The sequence below is a fragment of the Pseudophryne corroboree genome, chromosome 4 (assembly GCF_028390025.1).
Source record: "Pseudophryne corroboree isolate aPseCor3 chromosome 4, aPseCor3.hap2, whole genome shotgun sequence".
Taxonomy (NCBI): domain Eukaryota; kingdom Metazoa; phylum Chordata; class Amphibia; order Anura; family Myobatrachidae; genus Pseudophryne; species Pseudophryne corroboree.
Window position 1 is genome coordinate 61,791,010 of NC_086447.1, and position 20,778 is coordinate 61,811,787.

General features: G+C 43.3%; 1 protein-coding gene across 3 annotated transcripts in view; it reads left to right on the forward strand.

Moving 5' to 3' along the window:
• The window catches only part of BLK (BLK proto-oncogene, Src family tyrosine kinase), a 111,928-nt gene that overhangs the window by 88,470 nt on the left and 2,680 nt on the right, over nucleotides 1–20,778 (forward strand). For all 3 annotated transcript variants that reach the window (XM_063915097.1, XM_063915096.1, XM_063915098.1), the window contains 4 exons: nucleotides 2,574–2,723; nucleotides 8,202–8,381; nucleotides 9,269–9,345; nucleotides 12,901–13,051. In XM_063915097.1, the coding sequence (XP_063771167.1) occupies nucleotides 2,574–2,723; nucleotides 8,202–8,381; nucleotides 9,269–9,345; nucleotides 12,901–13,051 (558 nt within the window). The remainder of the gene's footprint in view (nucleotides 1–2,573; nucleotides 2,724–8,201; nucleotides 8,382–9,268; nucleotides 9,346–12,900; nucleotides 13,052–20,778) is intronic.

The window sequence follows — 20,778 nt, forward strand, 5'->3', positions numbered from 1 at the left end:
TGCAGTACTGTGTGGCATAATTGGAATTGGGGTCACTATTGTGTGGCCAAGCCCCTTGCCAGCAAAAACACACCCATTTTTGGGCTGTGCGCCAAATGTGCGAACTGTTCCTATTTAAAATATAGGAGGTACAAACACCAAAATAAGGACTGCTATGTATTAGGGGTGGTGGTGCTGGGAAAGAGGGGCAAGGTCAGAGGCGGAACCAGCGGTGGTGCTAGGGGGCACCAGACAAAATCTTGCCTAGGGCATCATATTGGTTAGGGCCAGCTCTGTATGTAATGAGTGGGGATACCATCAGCTCCTAACTGTCCCTTATCTCTCTCAAAGGTCTGATACATCTTCCACCGATACAGTTCATTCTTTTTTAAAGATTTGAAGGCTGGGGGATGGTGGTGGGTTATGGAATTCGGTATGAACACATTAGGTGGTGGTGGTGGTGGTGGTGTGTGTGTGTGTGTGTGTGTGTGTGTGTGTGTCTGGACGGCTGAGCAGAGGTAATGATTCTGGAAGAAATACGCCATCTCCCCACATGCTGAGTGCCACCCAGCACAGGGCAAAACCGCCCAGCTTGTATGAGGCCGCCTCCCGATGCGTCTGCAATTAGATAGCAGACGCATCGGAACTAAGGTTGACCCCTGGTATTTAAATCGGATCGGCTGTGTGTGACGTCACGAAGTTGCCCCAAAAAGGGTCCCAGTCCGCCCCCGTTTGGCCTGCCCCCTTCCACCAATGCCTGCCGCTGTCAATCACATTCCGGTCGCATCCATCAAAGATGTGTCCGCAATGTGTGTGCCCGCGCAGCCGCTGAATTACCCCCTTACTCTATTTCTGGACATGTTTAAGTTTGCAGATATAGCAGAGACTATACAAAAAAGGGTTTTTTACAGAGGAGTAAAAAGAAAAGAAACTATATGCCTTTTCTGGGGCACACTTGTAAATTAATTGTTTTTTTTTAAATTAACTTTTAATTGATTTACTTTAAAATCCTAGGCTGGTATATGCTTCTTGCTATTTGTGTGATATTTTTTCTCAGTATAACCAGGCTGCCATCTGTTATCAAGATACGTAAGGATTCCTTTTTTGCAAATGCATTTTTCATTATTATTTAGGCAAATGAAATTCACACTCTGACTTCATACCATTTGTCAATACATATGTAATGTATGTTTTTCTGAGGGTTATATACCGAGCTTGTCTCTGAGGGGAGTTTGTTTGTGTCACCCACATGACTGATTTGTGGGGTACCACTCATACTTCGTGCAAAGCACTTATTGCCAGTGACCAAATAACAAAAGGGAGTAGATACAAACTCCAACATTTTGTCTTTTTTTGGGATAAGAAAATTATGAGTTGGTGAATAGAGCGACCATATTTCCCAATATACTCTATTAGTAGACAAACTTATGGTAATCATTTTTCCGGATACCAAATTTCCATATTTTCGTTGCCTTACAAGCAATTTTATGCTAGATTTATTGTTGAATTCAGTATTTAGCTTCTATATGTCGCATTAAAGTAAATCAATTAAAAGTTAATAAAAAAAACAACAACAATTAATTTACAAGTGTGCCCCAGAAAAGGCATATAGTTTCTTTTCTTTTTACTCCTCTGTAAAAACCCCTTTTTTGTATAGTCTTTGGTGACTAATTATCTGGGAGCACCACCAACCTAGTGCCATAAGGAAATTAGATAAGGAGAGTGCCTGACTGGGCACGATATCTATATAAGAGGCTGGTAATTTTGTGATTGGTTAAAGAAGGTCAATTGTTGCTAGGCAGATCAGAGTTTTGAGTGAGTGATAATTGGGTAGGGCCAGCCTATCGGTGAGTGTAGGGGAGTTGTTTAGTACATGTAAGGTAGAAACTTCCAGAGTGCTTCCTCTTGTCGTCTGGAAGCCCACCCACCCGCCCTATTGGCTCACTAATTTGTCCCTTTTCAATTTGGCTTACTATTATCTTTCTTTCAGACTTAGTGGGCGGGAAGGCGCTACTGGCCAGCGGTCACTTGTAGCATAAGTGGTGTTGTGGGGCACTTACCCCTTTTGAAGGACGGCGAGTGTGTCCTGCCCTTGTGGGGGGGCGAGGGGCGCTTCCTTGGGGAGCGTCCTCACTCTGCTATAGGAAGGGGTGGTGAGACCTTCGCAGCACAGGTTATGCTGATATATATAGATGGGGCGTTTCAGTCGCACCCATGACAGTTGGGGCGTTTAGTCGCCGCCATTTTGTAAGATCGTGACTAGAGCTGGTTAGTGGTAGCGTTTTCCTGGCCACCCACTACGAGTGAGGTCATTCCAATTAATAAATTCAATGACCATTTAATCCAACGCAGTTGTGTCCGTGTCGTTATTTTTAGTTAATAAGCTAGCTTAAAGTGTATAGTTAATGTCAAGCACAATAATTGAATAGACGCCTTATATCTTTACATAGCCTATATGTTGGTTTAAAATATTAATTTATCGTACTCAAGGTCCATTGCGGTTTCAAAACCCTCTTTTTTGTTAGAGATAGCAGAGAGACAGACAATTACATGAGATAAGTACTACTTATTACTGCTCTTGTCTTTGCTTACAGAAACGGCTGATGGCCTATGTCGGAAACTGGAGAAGCCTTGCCCAGCAATGATCAGGAGTCAGTGGGAGACAGACGTCTGGGAGATACCACGGGACTCCCTTAGGCTGGTGAATAAACTTGGAGCAGGACAGTTTGGAGAAGTGTGGATGGGTGTGTATTATTTCATGATAAAGGGGTCTATTCATGAAGCAGTGAAAAGAGTGGAGAAGTGAGCCTGTAGAGAAGTTGCCCATGGCAACCAATCAGCTGCTCCGTACAATTGTATAGTATGCAAATTAGAAATGTTACTTCAATGCTGATTGGTTACCATGGGCAACGTCTCCACTGGCTCACTTCTCCACACTTTTCACTGCTTCATGAATAGATCTCAAAGGGGTACATTTACTAGGCAGTGATAAGAGTGGAGAAGTGAGCCAGTGGAGAAGTTGCCCATGGCAACCAATCAGCACTGAAGTAACATCTATAATTTGCATACTATAAAATGATACAGAGCTGCTGATTGGTTGATGGGGAAATATCTCCACTGGCTCACTTCTCCGCTCTTATCACTGCTTAGTAAATGTACCCCAAAGTCTTGTACGGATTTCTCACTTTTGGACAACACCTCTTCCATACAACATGTTACCCTGTACTGTAGAGTCCATACTTATTTCTGAAAAGAGATTTTTACGTGCTGATGTTGCACTACTGATCATTCGTTGCACTTCTATCATTTTAAAGAAAACATTGTAGCAATGGCAGATATAAATATAGCTGTAGCATATGCTTCGCCATGTTCCTACAAAATGCAGTTCTGCCGCTGAGTCTGGGTAAAAGCATACTTGCCTACTTTTGAAAAGTAGTTTCAGGGAGATTGTAGGAGCACCTTTGAGTGGGGCGTGTCATGTTCCACCCAAAGGGGCGTGTCTAGCTCCACCCATGGGCGTATCTATTTCCACTCAAGAGGTGAAAATGAAAGTACGAAGAGCAGCATACCACAGAAGGTGATATAGTATGCACGCAGTGACACAGTGATTAGGGTCCTTAGCACCCTGCATACCCTACTCGCTATAAACATATTATATTACCCTGCGCACCCTATCCACTATATTCCTATTATATCACCACATACCACATGTACCCTACTCATTATCTACCTATTACATCACGCGGAGAGGGTTAGGTTAAGGTGCCACCCAGGGGTGGTTGGGGTGAGGTTTCAGAGGGGAACGTTAGGGTTAGGCTGCGGGGAGGAGGTAGGATTAAGCACCACGGGGGGGGGGGGGGGGGGGAGGTTTAAGCACTAAGGGGGGATGAGTAGGGTTAGGCTGCGGAAAGTGGGGGTCAGGTTTAGGCACTAAGGGGGAGGTTCGGGTTAGGCAATAAGGAGGGAGGTTAAGCTGTGGTATGGGAGTGTTGGGTGGGAGTTTGGATACTTATCTCGACCCTGTCGGGATCGTGACTATCAGGAGGCCAGCATCGGTGATGTGACCCCGTCCCCTGGAATCGCATACTAATCCCCCTTGCTCAAAATATACCTACAGCCCAGGACTTACTCCCACAGTGCGTTGAGAACAGGCTGATCGGGGCTGTAGCTGACGTCACACACCCTCCCTGACAACGCTTGACCACGCCTGCGTTTTCCCGTACACTCCCTGTAAACTGTCAGTTACCACCCACACACGGCCTCTTCCTATCAATCACTTTGCGAACGCCTGTGCGATCGGAATTTTTGCACCATCCTGATGCTGGTTTGCGATGCCTGTCGTTTGGCTATGCATGTGCGCATTGCTGTGCATACGCAAGCACAGTCTAACACTGATCGCGGAAACACACAGCAGTGATTACATCTGATTTACCCCCAGTTTGTTCCCTTTCCCCTGCAACACCCTGCCATACCCAGCCACCATGCATGCCATCCATGATGCAGCTTGGTTTAATTTAATTTCCTTACATTTTACAGAACACTCACCATTGGGGGTAAAGAGGTCACCGCTGCTGCTGATGACACTGCCGCCTTCGCCCCGCGCACACTTCTGCTCAGTCTCTCCCGTGTGCACTGCTGGGCAGCCACCGCTAACCCACAACTCGGCAGTGGCCAGCATTTAAATAACACAACATAAGGGTGACCCCTTATGAATAATAATAATAATAATAATAATAATAATACTACACAGGGAATTTGCAAAAGCAGAGCAGCTGACAGAAGGACAAATGGGACACCAGGGGACAGTGGGTGTAAAACAGCAATTTGCACCAATGCTGACATGCATGCCCACAAATGCCAGGGGTATCGCTGGGCATGCAGCAGCAGGACACAGGGCATGGAGGGGTCAGCCCAGGAAACACAACACCTCACTTGCACCCGCTGCACAGACAGCATGTAATCCATAGGTCACCATACCCTATGTGCCTGTAGTACCAAGTGACCAGGGGAAGCCATTACCCTATTAACTGCCTTACCTGACTCCCAGGGGCTGACTCTGACCACTGTCAGGCGTTACAGGGTAAGCCTTCCCTCTCTAACAGCCGAGAACAGCTCTGCCATTCTGCCCTCCGCTGCTCCCCCCATCGCTGGTCTCCTCCTCCAGCCTTTCTCCGTCACTTCAGCTCACAGACAGCTACAAGAAGCCATGCCCCCTCATGTACCAGCAGCGCTGTCGCACACCAGAGCCCCGCCTCCACCTGTACCCGCTCCGTAGCGCACCGCTACTTTGGTCCTGATAATCAAAGGGTACAGCCCGCCTCCCACCTGGCTGCATACTGTCACTCATGGCCGACTCGTCACTTGTGCAGGCTCCGCCCCCGGCACTGTAGTACTGGCGCATGCGCAGTCTACATTGATGTAAGTCCGTCTGAAAAAACGGGAGGACGCTGAAGATTTGCGGGGCAGCGGGAGGCTCGGTTAAAAAACGTGAGCCTCCCGCTGAATGCGGGAGGGTAGGCAAGTATGGGTAAAAGCAGAGGTGCCGACTGAATACTTGCCAGAGTTACTTCTCCCATACATTCACCCGCACCCTGGGTGCATTATTTTTTGGGGTAGCAAATTTTGAAATTAAATATAACTTAAAGGGGTGTTACCATATTTTTTTTAAATATTACAACAATGCTTTAGTGCCCGTAAGCCGTAACCATAATAGTGATAGAGAAACAACAGAACGGCACTTAGTGGACTTGTTATCAAGAGAAATCATTGCAAAGTATGCAACGTTTCGGTATTTATTACCTGCCAGGCAGTGCATATGTGCCGTTCTGTCATTTCTCTCTCTCTCTCTCTCTCTCTCTCTCTCTCTCTCTCTCTCTCTCTCTCTCTCTATTTATACAGTGTATATATGTATATATATATATATAATATATATATAGAAACACCATACTTCTACACATACATGTGAACGTAACAAAATATACTTCCTAGTGTACTTGTTCAAAATGATGTAATAGTAATGCAATTAAAATAAATCTCTTAAGACTCCATGTTTTTCTGTCCAAGATGCTGACTGTGATTTTAACCCACTGGCTATCTGAATGCCCACAAAGCAAAACAAACAAAAAAAGAAAAAAGACAAAAGGTGCCATTGAATTTGGGATAACTCATTTTAAGAGATGTCCACCTAGGAGTGGCTTCCACATTTCTAAAGTTATGATATAAAGGGGGAGATTCAAATGTATGAAAAGTCGGTTGGGTGTCTGTTTTTTTCCTGTCTATTAGATAGGAAAAAACAGACTCCCAACTGACTTTTCAAACATTTGAATCTCCCCCTAAGAATAATTGCTGCCCTGGAACACGACAATCATTTCCATGTCCTAGTGCAATAAAAATAATTAGGCTAACAGCTGGCATCTTGACCGCATCCCATGCTAACAATCATATCAGGCCAAGAAGACAAAATAACAAGCCAACAATCCACCATATCGAACCAATGAACGTGCATAACAAGCCAACATAAAAAGCCAGCAAGCCAAAGAAAAAAATGCAGGAATACGTATACAAGCCAATAAATGAAAGTCACCTGGGGAAAAATTTACTAAAGGTCGATTTTGGTGATTCAAAGGATTTGGCGTTTTGTTTTCATTTGATTTCCATTCGATTTAAGTTGAACAGATTTACTAAAGACCAACCGAATGTCAAATTGTTTCTATTGCCAAATTCAACTCACATCCCAATAGAAATCGAATTTCTGAAAAACATCAATGTTTTCCCATAGCCCAACATAGAATCCCCTCATTTACTAAAGTTTGATTTGAAATAGAACTCTACATCAAACTCCAAATTGATCCTCAAATCCTCAAATGTTTAGAATGATGTTAGACATTCGTTTTTGGCTTCTAAACTCATTCTAATGGTAGGAAATTGATAGTGATGGCTTTTTAAGTATCCAAATGCATGTAAGGCAGTGTGGAAGTAGTAATAATGGATGTCCAAGGTATGTTGTGCACCTACCTGCATAATGCAAATCACCACCTGACTGAGGTAACCCTGGATGATCAATCAGAGCACCATCAGCAGCTTTATGACTTGAATAGTGTACATATTTATACATAGACATTATACGTATTCCGTTAATGTGCAATAGACAGCATCAGAGCACAATATTGGACAATTTGATTGGAAGATATATAGAAATTTAAAACCATGACTGTTGTAACTGGCTATCCTGATTCAACCCATGATGCAATTCATCCCTGTCTACAAAAATTCTTCTGAGACAAATGCCAGAGGGATGGTTGTTGTGTAAGATACCAGTATGTGCTAATAAAGCAGCTAATAGTAATTGATACTATATTGTTCTAATTTGTTCCCCTACCACCACAAAAGGTTATTTAGGCTATGGCTGTTGCTCTTGGCTTCTGACTCCATTGTCAAATCCACATGCTCCTTGTGAGCATTAGTATAAAGAGGCACATATAGCCACCCACTCCATGACGGAATGCATTTTTGGTTTAAAAAAAATAATAAATTCGAAAGGCATATTATTATATAATTTGGCAAAAATATTCTATATTGTGCTCTGCTGCCGTCTATTCATAATCCCGCATTAAATAAACCACTTTCCCCAGATTATGCAATAAACAGGGATCAGCCAGAGTTTTTTTTTTTTTAGCAACGACTGACTATGTGTGCACAGAAAGTAGAAGGCAGGAAGGCAGATTAGGGCTAAGATTATTATCAACTATTTAAGATGTAAGTATTTCTTTAAAAATCATCACTTTTCATGTATAAAACACTGTAAAGAAAGAGCCCCTTTCCCCTTTAATTAGTGTGCATGCGATACATTTAGATCAATAGGAAGCAATGAGGAAGTTCTATTTGATTTTGCATTCAATTTTGCTGGGGATTTTAATGGGGATTTGAGGTTCAATTTGGTAAGGGATTTCAGAAATTCAACTCAAAATCCCTTCCCAAAATCGTCCAACAGCAAATTTGATTTGAAAATCAATTGCAAAATCGATTTTTAGTAAATAAGTAAAATTTTCAAAAATTTAGAAGCTCAAAAGGAATCGATTTCAGTCGATTTTGAAGATTCATAAAGTGCTTTTCGAAATCGAATTTTAGTAAATGTATGCTCTAGAGGTATTACTGAAATCTGTTTCATCTACTGAAATTGAGAATTTCTCATTTAAAATTATCCTTACTTTTTATTCATTCAGGATATTATAATGGTAACATTAAAGTGGCCATCAAGACATTGAAAGAGGGAAGCATGTCACCCCTGGCCTTTCTGGAAGAGGCGAACCTGATGAAGATGCTCCGACACGATAAACTAGTGCAATTGTTAGCGGTAGTCACCAAGGAACCCATATACATTGTGACCGAGTATATGTCTAAAGGTAAATAATGATGGACACGCCTTAAAGTGGCAAGTCATGAAACTGTTCGGTCTATCAAGCAGTTAACCAGATTAGGTGGCCCGAGATATGAGCTTTGGGATCACACAGTTCTAATGCATTAATATACACGATGACATCTACTGTATGTCACATGACATAGTTTGGGACTATTTTCAGTGGCTGATATTTTCTCGCCTTTAAATTAATAATAATATTCAGTTTAAGCTAACCTATCATCTACACCACTTGGATGGGTCTATGTTCATTAGCTTTTGGCTACTTCGTTAGAACCGGTGACATCATTGAGGCTATTCTGTCACAATTTTCAAGTGAATTGATTGGCTGCAGGCTCATAAATATTGTTTTATCATCCAACTTGCTGTCTAAGATATAAGAGGGTCCTTCATGTAGATAACAACAGTGTAACCTCAATCGCTTTGAAATAAACAAGGGAGAACCTCCAATTAGAAAATTACAGATGACTACCATCACCACAAGAGTAAATTATAAGGTATAGGGTTTCAGAGCCTTTGGTATCATAAGGTATTTATCTTGTCTCTGGTGGCCAAATTGTTGGGGTGCGTTGAGGTGAAGTTAGAAACATTCCTTTTTAAATGAGACATCTTTCCTTTGTATGACGCAGAGGGGCTCTAGTCCATTCCTTAGTATGGACTCCTGTGAGAGATGTGTCAAACCTTGCATAGAGATAAAATGGAGAAGTTGCCCAAACCAACCAAACAAACAAAAAACCAATTGGTTGCTGTCATTTCAAAACTGTGCTAGATAAATGGCTGTTAGAAGCTGATTGGTTTCTTAGGGTAGCTGCTCCATTTTATCTCTCTCCAAGGCTTGATACTTCTCCCCCAATATCTCTATTATCTCTCTAGGAAGTTTACTTGATTTCCTGAAAACAGACGAGGGATCGTTTCTTCGTTTCCCGAAACTGGTGGACATGGCGGCACAGGTGTGTGGAATCACCCCAATATATATTTACTGTCTGATATATATGTTTGTGATATCTGTGTATTCCCTCTTCTGTGATACTCTCGCCATGGAGTATAACTTTCTGTGCAATATGGATTCTACTTATTCATATCTTTAGCGCTAATGCTGTAAAAGATGGAGCGGACATATGCGTCTTTATCTCTTTGTTGTAAAAATGTCCACGTTATTTTTTCAATATCCTCCGTACCAGCCCTCGCACCGCCTCCGATCACCACTTGCCACATCTTTACTGATCGTAGTATATAAAACATACCTCATTCCAAAAAGAATGCACTGTGTATGGGGTTCGGTGTGATATACCGCTTGTTGGGATGCTGGTGGTCACATGACCAACACCGGCCTCCCGACATTGAAGATCCCAATGTCAGAGGGGATAAAGATTTTTACCCCTACCCCAACCCTATCCTCCCCTAGCCATAACCCTCCGGGGGTGGTGGCTACGGCTTACCCTCCAGTGTGGCGGCTAGGGCAAACCCTCGGGATGTCAGCTGTCGGTCTTCCAGCGCCGGTCTCCCGAGTGATGTCAAGATTCTGGAATCTGTCACATGACCACCAACACCTCATCCATTGGGATGCTGAACGCATCCCTGTTTACGATCCCCCAGTTGAGCCATTATTTGCTACTGTGCATGCACGAGAAAAAGTAACAGAAACTCTTACTGCACCGCCCGAACCCAAGTGTCCAATGGCGTTCGCAAGTTTGTTTGGCATCACTAATACTTGAGAAGGGGATTGCGGTCCATGTACATTTCATGGTGGAGACTGGGAGGTGAGCTAAAGGGAGGAGCACAAAGGGAAGGCTGCAATACCAATTATTTCAGGGCCCTTTGCTACTGGTGAAAACGACTTTATTCTTGGGCAACCTGTTGTACATTTTAAAATATTACATAGCGTTGGAGATTGAAATTATTTATTTCAACAAAATATTTTATGATAAAAAGAAACAGTTTACAGTGAGGGTAAAATTAGCGCATCTGTATATATTTAGTGCTGTGTGGTCTTGCTGAGCGGCTTTGCGGCAGGAAGCTGTCACTCAATTCATTTTCCATTGAAGGGACCGAAAGCTAACGTCAGGCAGCTTTTTATTTTGCTTACTGACAGAATTTCTTGTACACTGAAAGCCACACCTTCTTCTGGAAACAGATACAGATCTTTATAATATATCTACTGATTGTTGCGATGATCATTTTGCAACGTGGGTTATTTACACACGGCTGTTTCTTTCACCCTGATATCTAAATGTAGTTAATAATATAGGCCCGTTATGGGAAAGTAATACTAAACTTTTCTTTTCACCAAATAGTGTTTATTTCATATGAGACAATATGTCCGACACGGTCTAGTGAGCAGCCGACCACAAACGGAGAGAAAACAAATGTAACCTATAACTGATTCACGCCAACGTCGCTCGGCCAAAACAGCTTTTCTAACCATCTGTGTCAACAATCTAAAATGTGCTCACCTATGGTCTCCATCTATAAATGAGGTCCCTTGGTGTTTAGGGGCTTCAGCAAAATACTTTTGTTATTTTGCAAATACACTGACACCACCATCTTACTTTGGGGTAGATTAATCAAGGCTTGGAGAAAGATAAAGTGGAGAGAGATAAAGTACAAACCAACCAGCTCCCAAGTGTCATTTTTCAAACACAGCGTGTGACATGGCAGTTAGGAGCTGATTGGCTGGTACTTTATCCTTACCTCCCAACTGTAGAAACTTGGGAGGAGGGACACAGACACGTGCCTCTGAAATTATGGGGGGTGGCCTCACGGAGGGTGCCGCGATCTCAGGCCACGCCCCCGTTTTCACAGCTGTGGGGGCATGTCCCTCTCTCCCAGTGAACAGACGCTGTGCTGTTATAATTAGAGAACATACAGTATGCATGGGGAAAATGCGCATGCATTGTGTGGAGCGTCCTTGAAGATGCATACAGCTCAAAAACAGTAGCATTTGTATAAGGGCTATGTCAAACATAAAAGTTGTGTGGCATAGACAAAGCTGCATTCCCCTATTTGTACACAATACAATGATCGCCGGGACAAGCTCTTATAGGATCCCGTATCCTGCTGGCCACTGTACTGTAATAAATTCCGGTGGAAAAAGATTATTTCTGCCATTTGTGGTGATAGTATACCTTAATTTTCAGGGGGCACACCGCATTTAATAATATTCCCCAAAGCCTGACAGAATTCTTCTTAGAAACGGATCGTTATCATGCATCCATCTTGTTTAGTGCCAACTGCTGGTATCGCAGCTCTTATTTTAATTAAGCGCTATTTTTATAGCACCTACATAATGCAAAGCACATTACAGAGAGTAGTAGTAGCAAAGGAGTTAGTGCAGGGGGATCCCGCCTGGACCCCGTTGGTCAGGATCCTGGCTGTCTAAATACTGAATCCGGTATCCCGAGATGGATCAGAATGCCCAACATGGGTCAGAATGCTTGCACCGCCATCCTAACAGCCGGGATCCTGATCGAATGACTACCAGGCCGCTGGAGACGAAAGCTGTGTGAGTATGTGTGTGCGTGTGTGGGGGGGGAGGGGGGGTTAACTTTAAGCTGTAGGGGGATTGTTGGGGTTAGGCTGCGGGAAGGAGTGGGGTTAGGTTTAGTTAGTGGGGAGGGGAGTTAGGTTTAAGCACCCCCCGGGAGGGTTAGGCTCCAGGGGAAAGGGGGGGGGGGGGGGTACATTTCTTAAAAATGGAAAGTGGAAGTGTTGCCCATGGTAACCAATCAAATTCTAGCTGTCATTTCTCTATTACACTCTAGAAAATCATAGGCAGAATCTGATTGGTTGCTTTAGAAGCTTCAGTAAATCTACCCCTCAGAGTTTTCATACACTCACTAACCTTTGTCTTACATTTCCTCAGTAATAAGAATGATGAACAGGTAGAGGAACCAGAGCTAGAAAGCAGATGCGACTATTACGGTCTTCCCACAGATCCGGTAATGAGTCAAGTGGTAAAATTCTCACTGTCGCCTATAGGGAAGGAAGCCATAACAAATGTAGCTTAACTCATTTTCACCTATTTACATGAATATTATATTTTTGGCTAAGGGTAACAAAACAAAATGAAACATGCTTGTCGTGTCCCTTACACGATGACCCATGTTTAAATTTGGGGCTAAAAATGATTGAGATCAATCGGACATGATGCAGGATAGGCAACGAATGCGGTTGGTCAGTGACCGAGGTTTGCCAGTGTGTGATGTCATTGGATGATGGCCTCACAATCTGAACTCCAGGTGCCTGGTTTCTTGGTTTGCGCCAGGTCTGCCAGTGGATGGGCCACTTTACATAAAGACTGTTTAGATGAACCACTGTATTCAGCAAGGAACCCATCTGATATCCCAGTTCCACCAGTCATATATTGGAGCATATTGCACCACGTAGAAGACGCTGCCATCTTGACACAAACAAATGGTTGTCTTAATTTGTGCTTGGCAGCTTGGTAAATTAGCCTATTGTTAATGACATTTGTTTAGGTTTTAATTGCGCCTCTCTCCGTTCAGATTGCAGAAGGGATGGCGTACATTGAAAAAAATAATTACATCCACAGAGACCTGAGAGCCGCCAATGTCTTGGTATCGGATATACTTGGCTGCAAAATCGGGGATTTCGGACTTGCTCGAGTCATTGATACGGAGTATATAGCAAAGGAGGGTAAGTGATGGTTGTATGGTGCTTTCGCAGTGGTGTATAATGGTTCACATCTCACCATTTATGAACCCCTGAGGTGGAATTGAACACAGTGTTATGCGTAAACCAGGGACTGCATATCAGTGGCAGCGTCTTCCCATTGGAAGCGCTCCCTGCTGATCACAGACAGGCCGACCCAGGGCGATGTGTTTTCTGAAAAAGGCCTTTTTTTGTGTATAAATGTACACTATTTTTCAGTTTTTGTTAATTTAAACTTTTCTTATTTTTTTTACCCTCTACCTCTTCCACTAGAAGTCTCGGGTCTGACCCGGGATTTGGAACACGGTTCCAAGCCAGGTGAGACCCGAGACGGACCCCTTTTCCACTACGGCGCCGACCTGGGAATATCCCGTGTAGGCGCCGTTTACACTACACCCGGGTACAGTGTCTTCTGTCCGACGCTTGGAGATGACGTCATCTCCAAGCGCCGGGAAAACCGGCAGATCGGGACCCACGGGAAATGGCCTCGGTCCCATTAGGCCACGCCCCCAATTCAATGCTGCCCACGTCATGCTGGGGGCAAGCCCAGCACTCTGGAAGCTGCTGGGCTGCCCCCAGCCTCCGGCACACGCTTTCCCGGCCAGCGCTGCTGTCTGCATAGCAGGAGAGACAGCAGCGCTGACAGCATGCGCTGTCCCCCCCAACCCCCTAACTGCCCGCGAGACCCTGCAGTCAGGGAGGTATGGGATCTTCACATGCTGAAAACGGGTCCCTTGTCGGCTGACACAGGTAACCCATTTACACTACACCTTACCCGGGTCATTCCCGTGTCCTACCCAGGTAGCTCCCGGGTAGGATTCCCAAATCACTTGACTCAGGTTTTTTCAGAGGGAGCCGCTTAAACTAGCAATAAACACGGGTAAATGCGCGCCCCCGTGCAAAAACCCGTGTTTTTTGAGCTAGTGGAAAAGGGGTATCACTAGACTTAAAATGCTTAAATTTGAGATAAAAATAAATATAACAACAGAACAAATGAGGGCGTTCTAAAACTTTTGATCGTTGCGTGTGTGAATATATACATAAACAGTATTGTGCAAATGTTTTAGGCAGGTGTTGAAAAAATTCTGCAAAGTAAGAATGCTTTCAAAAATAGAAGTGCTAATAGTTTATTTTTCAACCCTTTGCAAAATGCTAAGTGAATGAACTCAAGAGAAATCTAAATCAAACCAATATTTGGTGTGACCCCCCTTTGCCTTCAAAACAGCATCAATTCTTCTAGGTACACTTGCACATAGTTTTTGAAGGCACTCGGCAGGGAGGTTGTTGCAAATATCTTGCATAACTAACCACAGATCTTCTGTGAATGTAGGCTTGCCCAAATCCTTCTGTCTCTCCGTGTCATCCCAGACAGACTCGATGATGTTGAGATCAGGGATCTGTGGGGGCCATATCATCACTTCCAGGACTTCTTGTTCTTCTTTACTCTGAAGATAGTTCTTAATGACATTGTCTGTATGTTTGGGGTCGTTGTCCTGCTGCAGAATAAATTTGGAGCCAATCAGACGCCTCCCTGATAATATTGCATGATGGATAAGTACCTGCCTGTATTTCTTAGTATTGAGGACACCATTAATCCTGACCAAATCCCCAACTCCATTTGCTGTCAGCAGGGCCGTCTTAACAGCAGTGTAGGCCCCTGGGCACAGCAATGCACTGGGGCCCCTACTCATCCTTCAGCAGTAGGGGTGGGGGTGCTATCAGCGACAGCTTTGATGTCCTGCGGGCGGTAGGGGGTGTTTTATCTTCCGCTCAGCATGTAGGACCTGGAGCAGTAATTTCTGCTAATTACTCCTTTACTGCACAGATGGTGGGAGATGGGGAGAGAGGGAGAACACTAAACTGTAGAAGGGGGCATTGCACTGAATGAAAGGGCCCCGGTACATGACTTCCAGGGTGGTAGGGGATGTTTAATATGCAGGGGAGGGGTGGATAGTGGAGTGGGCTTAATATTCATAATTTTCTGGTGAGAGGGCAGCTTGCCTGACTGCAGATATATCAAATTCCTGGAATTGGATTTCTTAGCTTTCAATAGGATATAAAAGTAGAGAGTCCCACCTGTCAGGAGGTACTGGAGACACCTCTCAGGAGGTTCTGGGGACTTGGGGATCAGAGATCAGGAACCAGAGCAATTCACCAACGAAATTATAAAACTGCATACCAGGCGTGTGGAGCTGGAGCAGGGTCCAGCTGCTTGAAGGCTGATATCTCTGGTATAGTAGAGACAAGCTGCCAGTGTCCAGTGAAAGGGGAGAGTCTCAGCTTTTGGAGTATACCCTCAGAACTACTCTAAGTCAGACAGAGCCCAAGATATCTGGGGGGAAAGAGCAATTAACAGGCTCAGATGGGGATCACTGCTTTGAAGTTGGATATCTCTGGTTCCCCAGGGCCGATTTTCAAAAATCTGGTACCCCTGGAAAGAGCGGACGATCAGCTATCAGCATAGGGCCCTTATACTACTAGGGCCCTTGGGCAAGTGCCCATTGAGCCCATATAAAAAGACAGCCCTGGCTGTCAGGAGTGATTGGGGCGTGCGCCCTGGCTCCCATTGCGCTCACCTGTTGGAGAAGGGACAGACCTTGTATAATTGATAGATTGATAGATAGATAGATAGATAGATAGATAGATAGATCACATTTCTGATAGTTATGAGCAGTGGTTATACATGTGATTGTACATGCATATGTAATGCTGCTTTCGGTCAGGTGTACTTGAAGCATTTCCATATGTAACACAGTATGTGTGTATATGTCATGTTATGATGTGTGTGTGTGTCAGTAGAAGCAGAAGTAAGCGCTCTCCTGCTCATACTGATACTGGCAGTTTGGTGCTAAGTTCCACTTTTACATGTGCAGGAAAGCGGAGACTCGGCCGAATCACGGACTGTGATATCAGACACAATGCTGGAGCTATAGCAGACAAAGGCGACATTTACTAAGCAGTGATAAAAGTGGAGAAGTGAGCCAGTGGATAAGTTGCCCATGGCAACCAATCAGCATTGACGTAACATTTACTATAACTATAACAGTATACAGAGCAGCTGATTGGTTGCCATGGGCAACTTCTCCACAGGCTCACTTCTCCACTTTTATCACTGCTTAGTACATGTCCCCCAAAGGGGTCTATTTACTAAGCCTTGGATGGAGATAAAGTACCAGCCAATCAGCTCCTAACTGCCATGTCACAGGGTGGTTTTGAAAAATGACAGTTAGGAGCTGATTGGCTGGTACTTTATCTCCGCCCACTTTATCTCCATCCGAGGCTTAGTAAATAGACCCCTAAGGTGGAGATTTATCAAAACTTGGAGAGAGATAAAGTACCACCTAACTACCACTTTTTTTTAACGCAGTCTGTAACACAACAAAAGCTGATTGGTTGGTTCTTTATCTATCTAAACTTCATCACTGTCCGAGCTTTGACAAATCTCCCCCAAAATCTCTCTGTCACTTTTATACTCTGAACTGGATATCTGCACACTCAGAAAATCAGTATTGTAATGATCTTAGGTGAATGTATATGATTCATCACCATACATTCACTTATACGACCCCTATTTTATATTATACATAGTATTAATTTAATTAGGGGGTGCAGTCAACTACAGTATGTCAAGACTGTTTAAAGAAAAAAGAGGAAGAAGGGATTCTGTATTGTCGACGCACAGGAAAAAACTGATTCTAAAATATAGCCTTTATTAGATATGTATTAAAATATGAATATGGTTAATTCATTCCCAACTACAGTGAAACATAGAATTAAAATCACAGACAAACAAGTAAGTGAATCAAGACAAAAGATTGAAAATTTGTGAATAAATATTTTAAAAAGCGTGTCCACGTGTGTTTGTAAATATATCCTTGTATTCGGGGTTACTGTATTGGTGTAAATACCATCAATGTTTCTACATCCATCCAATATTATTCGACTACTATCAACATCAATAGTGTCGGTACATACATATGATGTCGACCACTATTAGAATCTATGATGTCTATATCAAATATTCTGAGTTCAAATACTTAGGGATCGTATATAATATGAAACTTCAGGTTACTCAATTTTATTGGTTATGGTGGCTATAAATCATCTATAGATATATTCACAGATCTGATTCCCTTTAAATCTATTTCTCATATATTGAGAGCCTCTCACATTGGCTGTCAATATTATTGGAGTATCAATTTATGCATGGAAACACGTTGCTTCAGAGGGTATAGTATTCCCTGCTTACATAGAAAGCAACTGTCTTATACAGTGATGTTGTTTATATATATGGTGTCCAACTGTATTGCACAGATTTCAAAGATACTGCTTATATTAGGGGTATTGCAGCCCCAATTATACTTCCAAGGCAGACCGTTTATCAATACGGTTTATTCCTTATACATCAAATATTAGCCATACCATTGGTTGCCATAGTTTATCTCCTATCTATGGCAACAGAGTAGGTTCATCTTTCACTTTTTCTTTGCTCACTTTTTTATTTAGTTGTGTTTTCACTCTCGTAGTAATTATCGTCACAACTATATTACTATCCTATCACACTGACATATCATTCATCATATTTACACTATCACTCTGTCACATCTTTTTGAAGCACTGTCAGCACTTAATCTTCCCATTATATATATTTTTTCTCTCTATTACTGACTATGTTCACACTATTACTGTATCACATTCCTTAGTGGCACTGTCACCATGTAGCTTTTTCATTGATTTATTACTGATCATCAGCTTTACTCATTAATATCTAACATATAATTAGATACTTAAATATATTCAGAAGTTTCTCTGTATGGAATTGAATGCCGAACAATACAATTCATGTCACTAGTGTATGAAGCGATAAATATGGTCTCATTAATATAACCTGACGGGCATATACTACTGTGCCATTTACATGATAGGTGAATAAACACTCATGTCATACACGTGTGTATATGAGATCTGGAATAAGCTTGATTACTCTATCTGGGGACTCACTTTACGGTAACACTAACCCTACAACATACTGGACCCCTGAGTGATTAAGTTCACTATGTAAATAATTTACAAATAATCCACAGCCTGATCGGGACCTGAACCCCTAATCGTATTCATATATATATGCTGATATTTGTACATTAGAGATATCTTTTGCAACAAATGCAATATGAATGTGGGACATGGATTATACACAGTGCATGTGACAGGGCTGGAAATAAAAAGGACTGACCCGGAAACATGTATTTATCTATTTAATTATCAAAGAGAAATGAAAATGTTAAAACTTGAACACGTAGGATAGGACTACCTTGTTAGTGTGAGGTGGAGGAAAACAGTGGGGTTTATGCACCTTATAAACTTAAGATCCCATATCGGAATGATGATAGGATTATTCCTTACATAGATACCGGGGCATGATGAGAGTGAAAACCCCGTCCCAATCGATATAACATTGTTTGTACTCAGATGCCGCGATTGGACGATGGCGTCACATGCCCGAACAGGAGAATATCCGATTGGCGGGCGGATGTATGTGACGCATTGAGTCATAGCCGCACTATGATTGGCAGGCGGCATATGACGCTCCGGGCCATAGCCGCATTATGATTGGCAGGCGGCATTACAGTCTGGAATTCACAACGCTGATTTGGCCGCATGAATTCGATTTATGCATGTTCACGGGAAGCGCTCTTGTTGCTCCCTGACGAAGCTGCCAATAAAATTGAGTAACCTGAAGTTTCATATTATATACGATCCCTAAGTATTTGAACTCAGAATATTTGATATAGACATCATAGATTCTAATAGTGGTCGACATCATATGTATGTACCGACACTATTGATGTTGATAGTAGTCGAATAATATTGGATGGATGTAGAAACATTGATGGTATTTACACCAATACAGTAACCCCGAATACAAGGATATATTTACAAACACACGTGGACACGCTTTTTAAAATCTTTATTCACAAATTTTCAATCTTTTGTCTTGATTCACTTACTTGTTTGTCTGTGATTTTAATTCTATGTTTCACTTTTATACTCTACAATATTATGGTAAATGTTAATATACTTATTAATAATGTACTTATATAAGTTATATTACATCTATCAACACCCCCTCCCCCTCCCCTCCCTCCTCCCCAGAAAATAAAATATCTTTTGGGGAACTTGGCAATAACTCTTGTGGGATGCGATCAGGGCCGGCCTGAGCTTAATTCTTTTGGTAAGCGAATTTAGAATTTAGCGCCCCTTGATGGGATCAAATTTTAAAAGAGGTGTGGTCTCACAAGGAAGGGGCGTGGCCACACAATAGTACCCCCAGGGGTCCAGGGAGATTGTCAGTGACAGGGAGAAAGTGCGTGGCTGGGTGGCAGAGGTGATGGAGATAGTGGGTGACTGAGGAGGCTGGGGTCACAGGGAGATAGTGGGTGCCATGTGCCCGCAGTGCTAGATATGTCCCCACAGTGCCACATATGACCCCACAGTGCCAGATACAGATATGCCCCCACAGTGCCAGATACAGATATGACCTCACAGTGCCATGTGCCCACAGCGCCACATATGACCCCACAGTGCCAGATATGCCCCCACAGTGCTGCTCACCGTTTTGCTGCTATGTGGAGAGCGCAGCGTGCACCTCTCCTGCCTGCCGTCCTGCCCCTCAGTCTGGTCTCTGGCGGTGACGGCAGCGTGTGTATCTCAAATCAGGCGCCAGTCCGCAAGCTCTGATTGGCTAATGAACCGGCACCTGATTTGAGCTATACACTCAGCCGTCACTGCCGGAGACCAGACTGAGGGGCAGGACGGCAGGCAGGAGAGGTGCGCCGTGATGGAGCGTGGTCCAGGCTGCCGGCGCCCTCTTCACTGTGGCGCCTTACTTGTGCGCGTACCCCGCGTAACGGGTGGGCCGGCCCTGGATGCAATGCTACCAGATTTACCAACATCCAAAATGCAAAGCATTCCTGAGGTTGGTCCTTGCAGCTGCCGCCATCTGAGAATAAGATATTAGCATGCATAAAATGGGGTATTGATGCAAGGGACGAGAGTGTTATACTCCCATTATATAAATCACTTGTGAGGCCACATCTTGAATACAGTGTACAATTTTGGGCACCATACTACAAAAAGGATATCCTGGAGCTAGAAAAGGTTCAGAGGCGGGTGACCAAGCTAAATAAGGGCATGGAGACGCTGGAATACGAGGAAAGGCTTGCAAGACTAGGCATGTTTACACTGGAAAAGAGGAGACTAAGAGGGGACATGATCAACATCTACCAATATATAAGGGGACAATACACAGAGCTTGCGGGGGACCTGTTTTTGGTAAGATCAGCACAGAGGACACGTGGACACTCGCTTAGGTTAGGTTAGAGGAGATTCCGCACAAAGCGGCAAAAATTTATTTTCACAGTAAGGACAATACGTGTTTGGAATTCCCTGCCTGAGAGAGTTGTAATGGCGGACTCAGTCAACACCTTTAAGAATGGGTTAGATAAATGACTAATGGATAAGGATATCCAGGGTTATGGTGCGTAGTCACACACTATAGTTACTATAAAAAGGGACAAAATGCAACGGCTGACAGCAGCATCAGTCAAAATCAGTCCAAAAATTATACTGCATAGGAGACCACAAATAGGTTGAACTCGATGGACAAATTGTCTTCTTCAACCTCAGATACTATGTTACTACGTTACTATGTA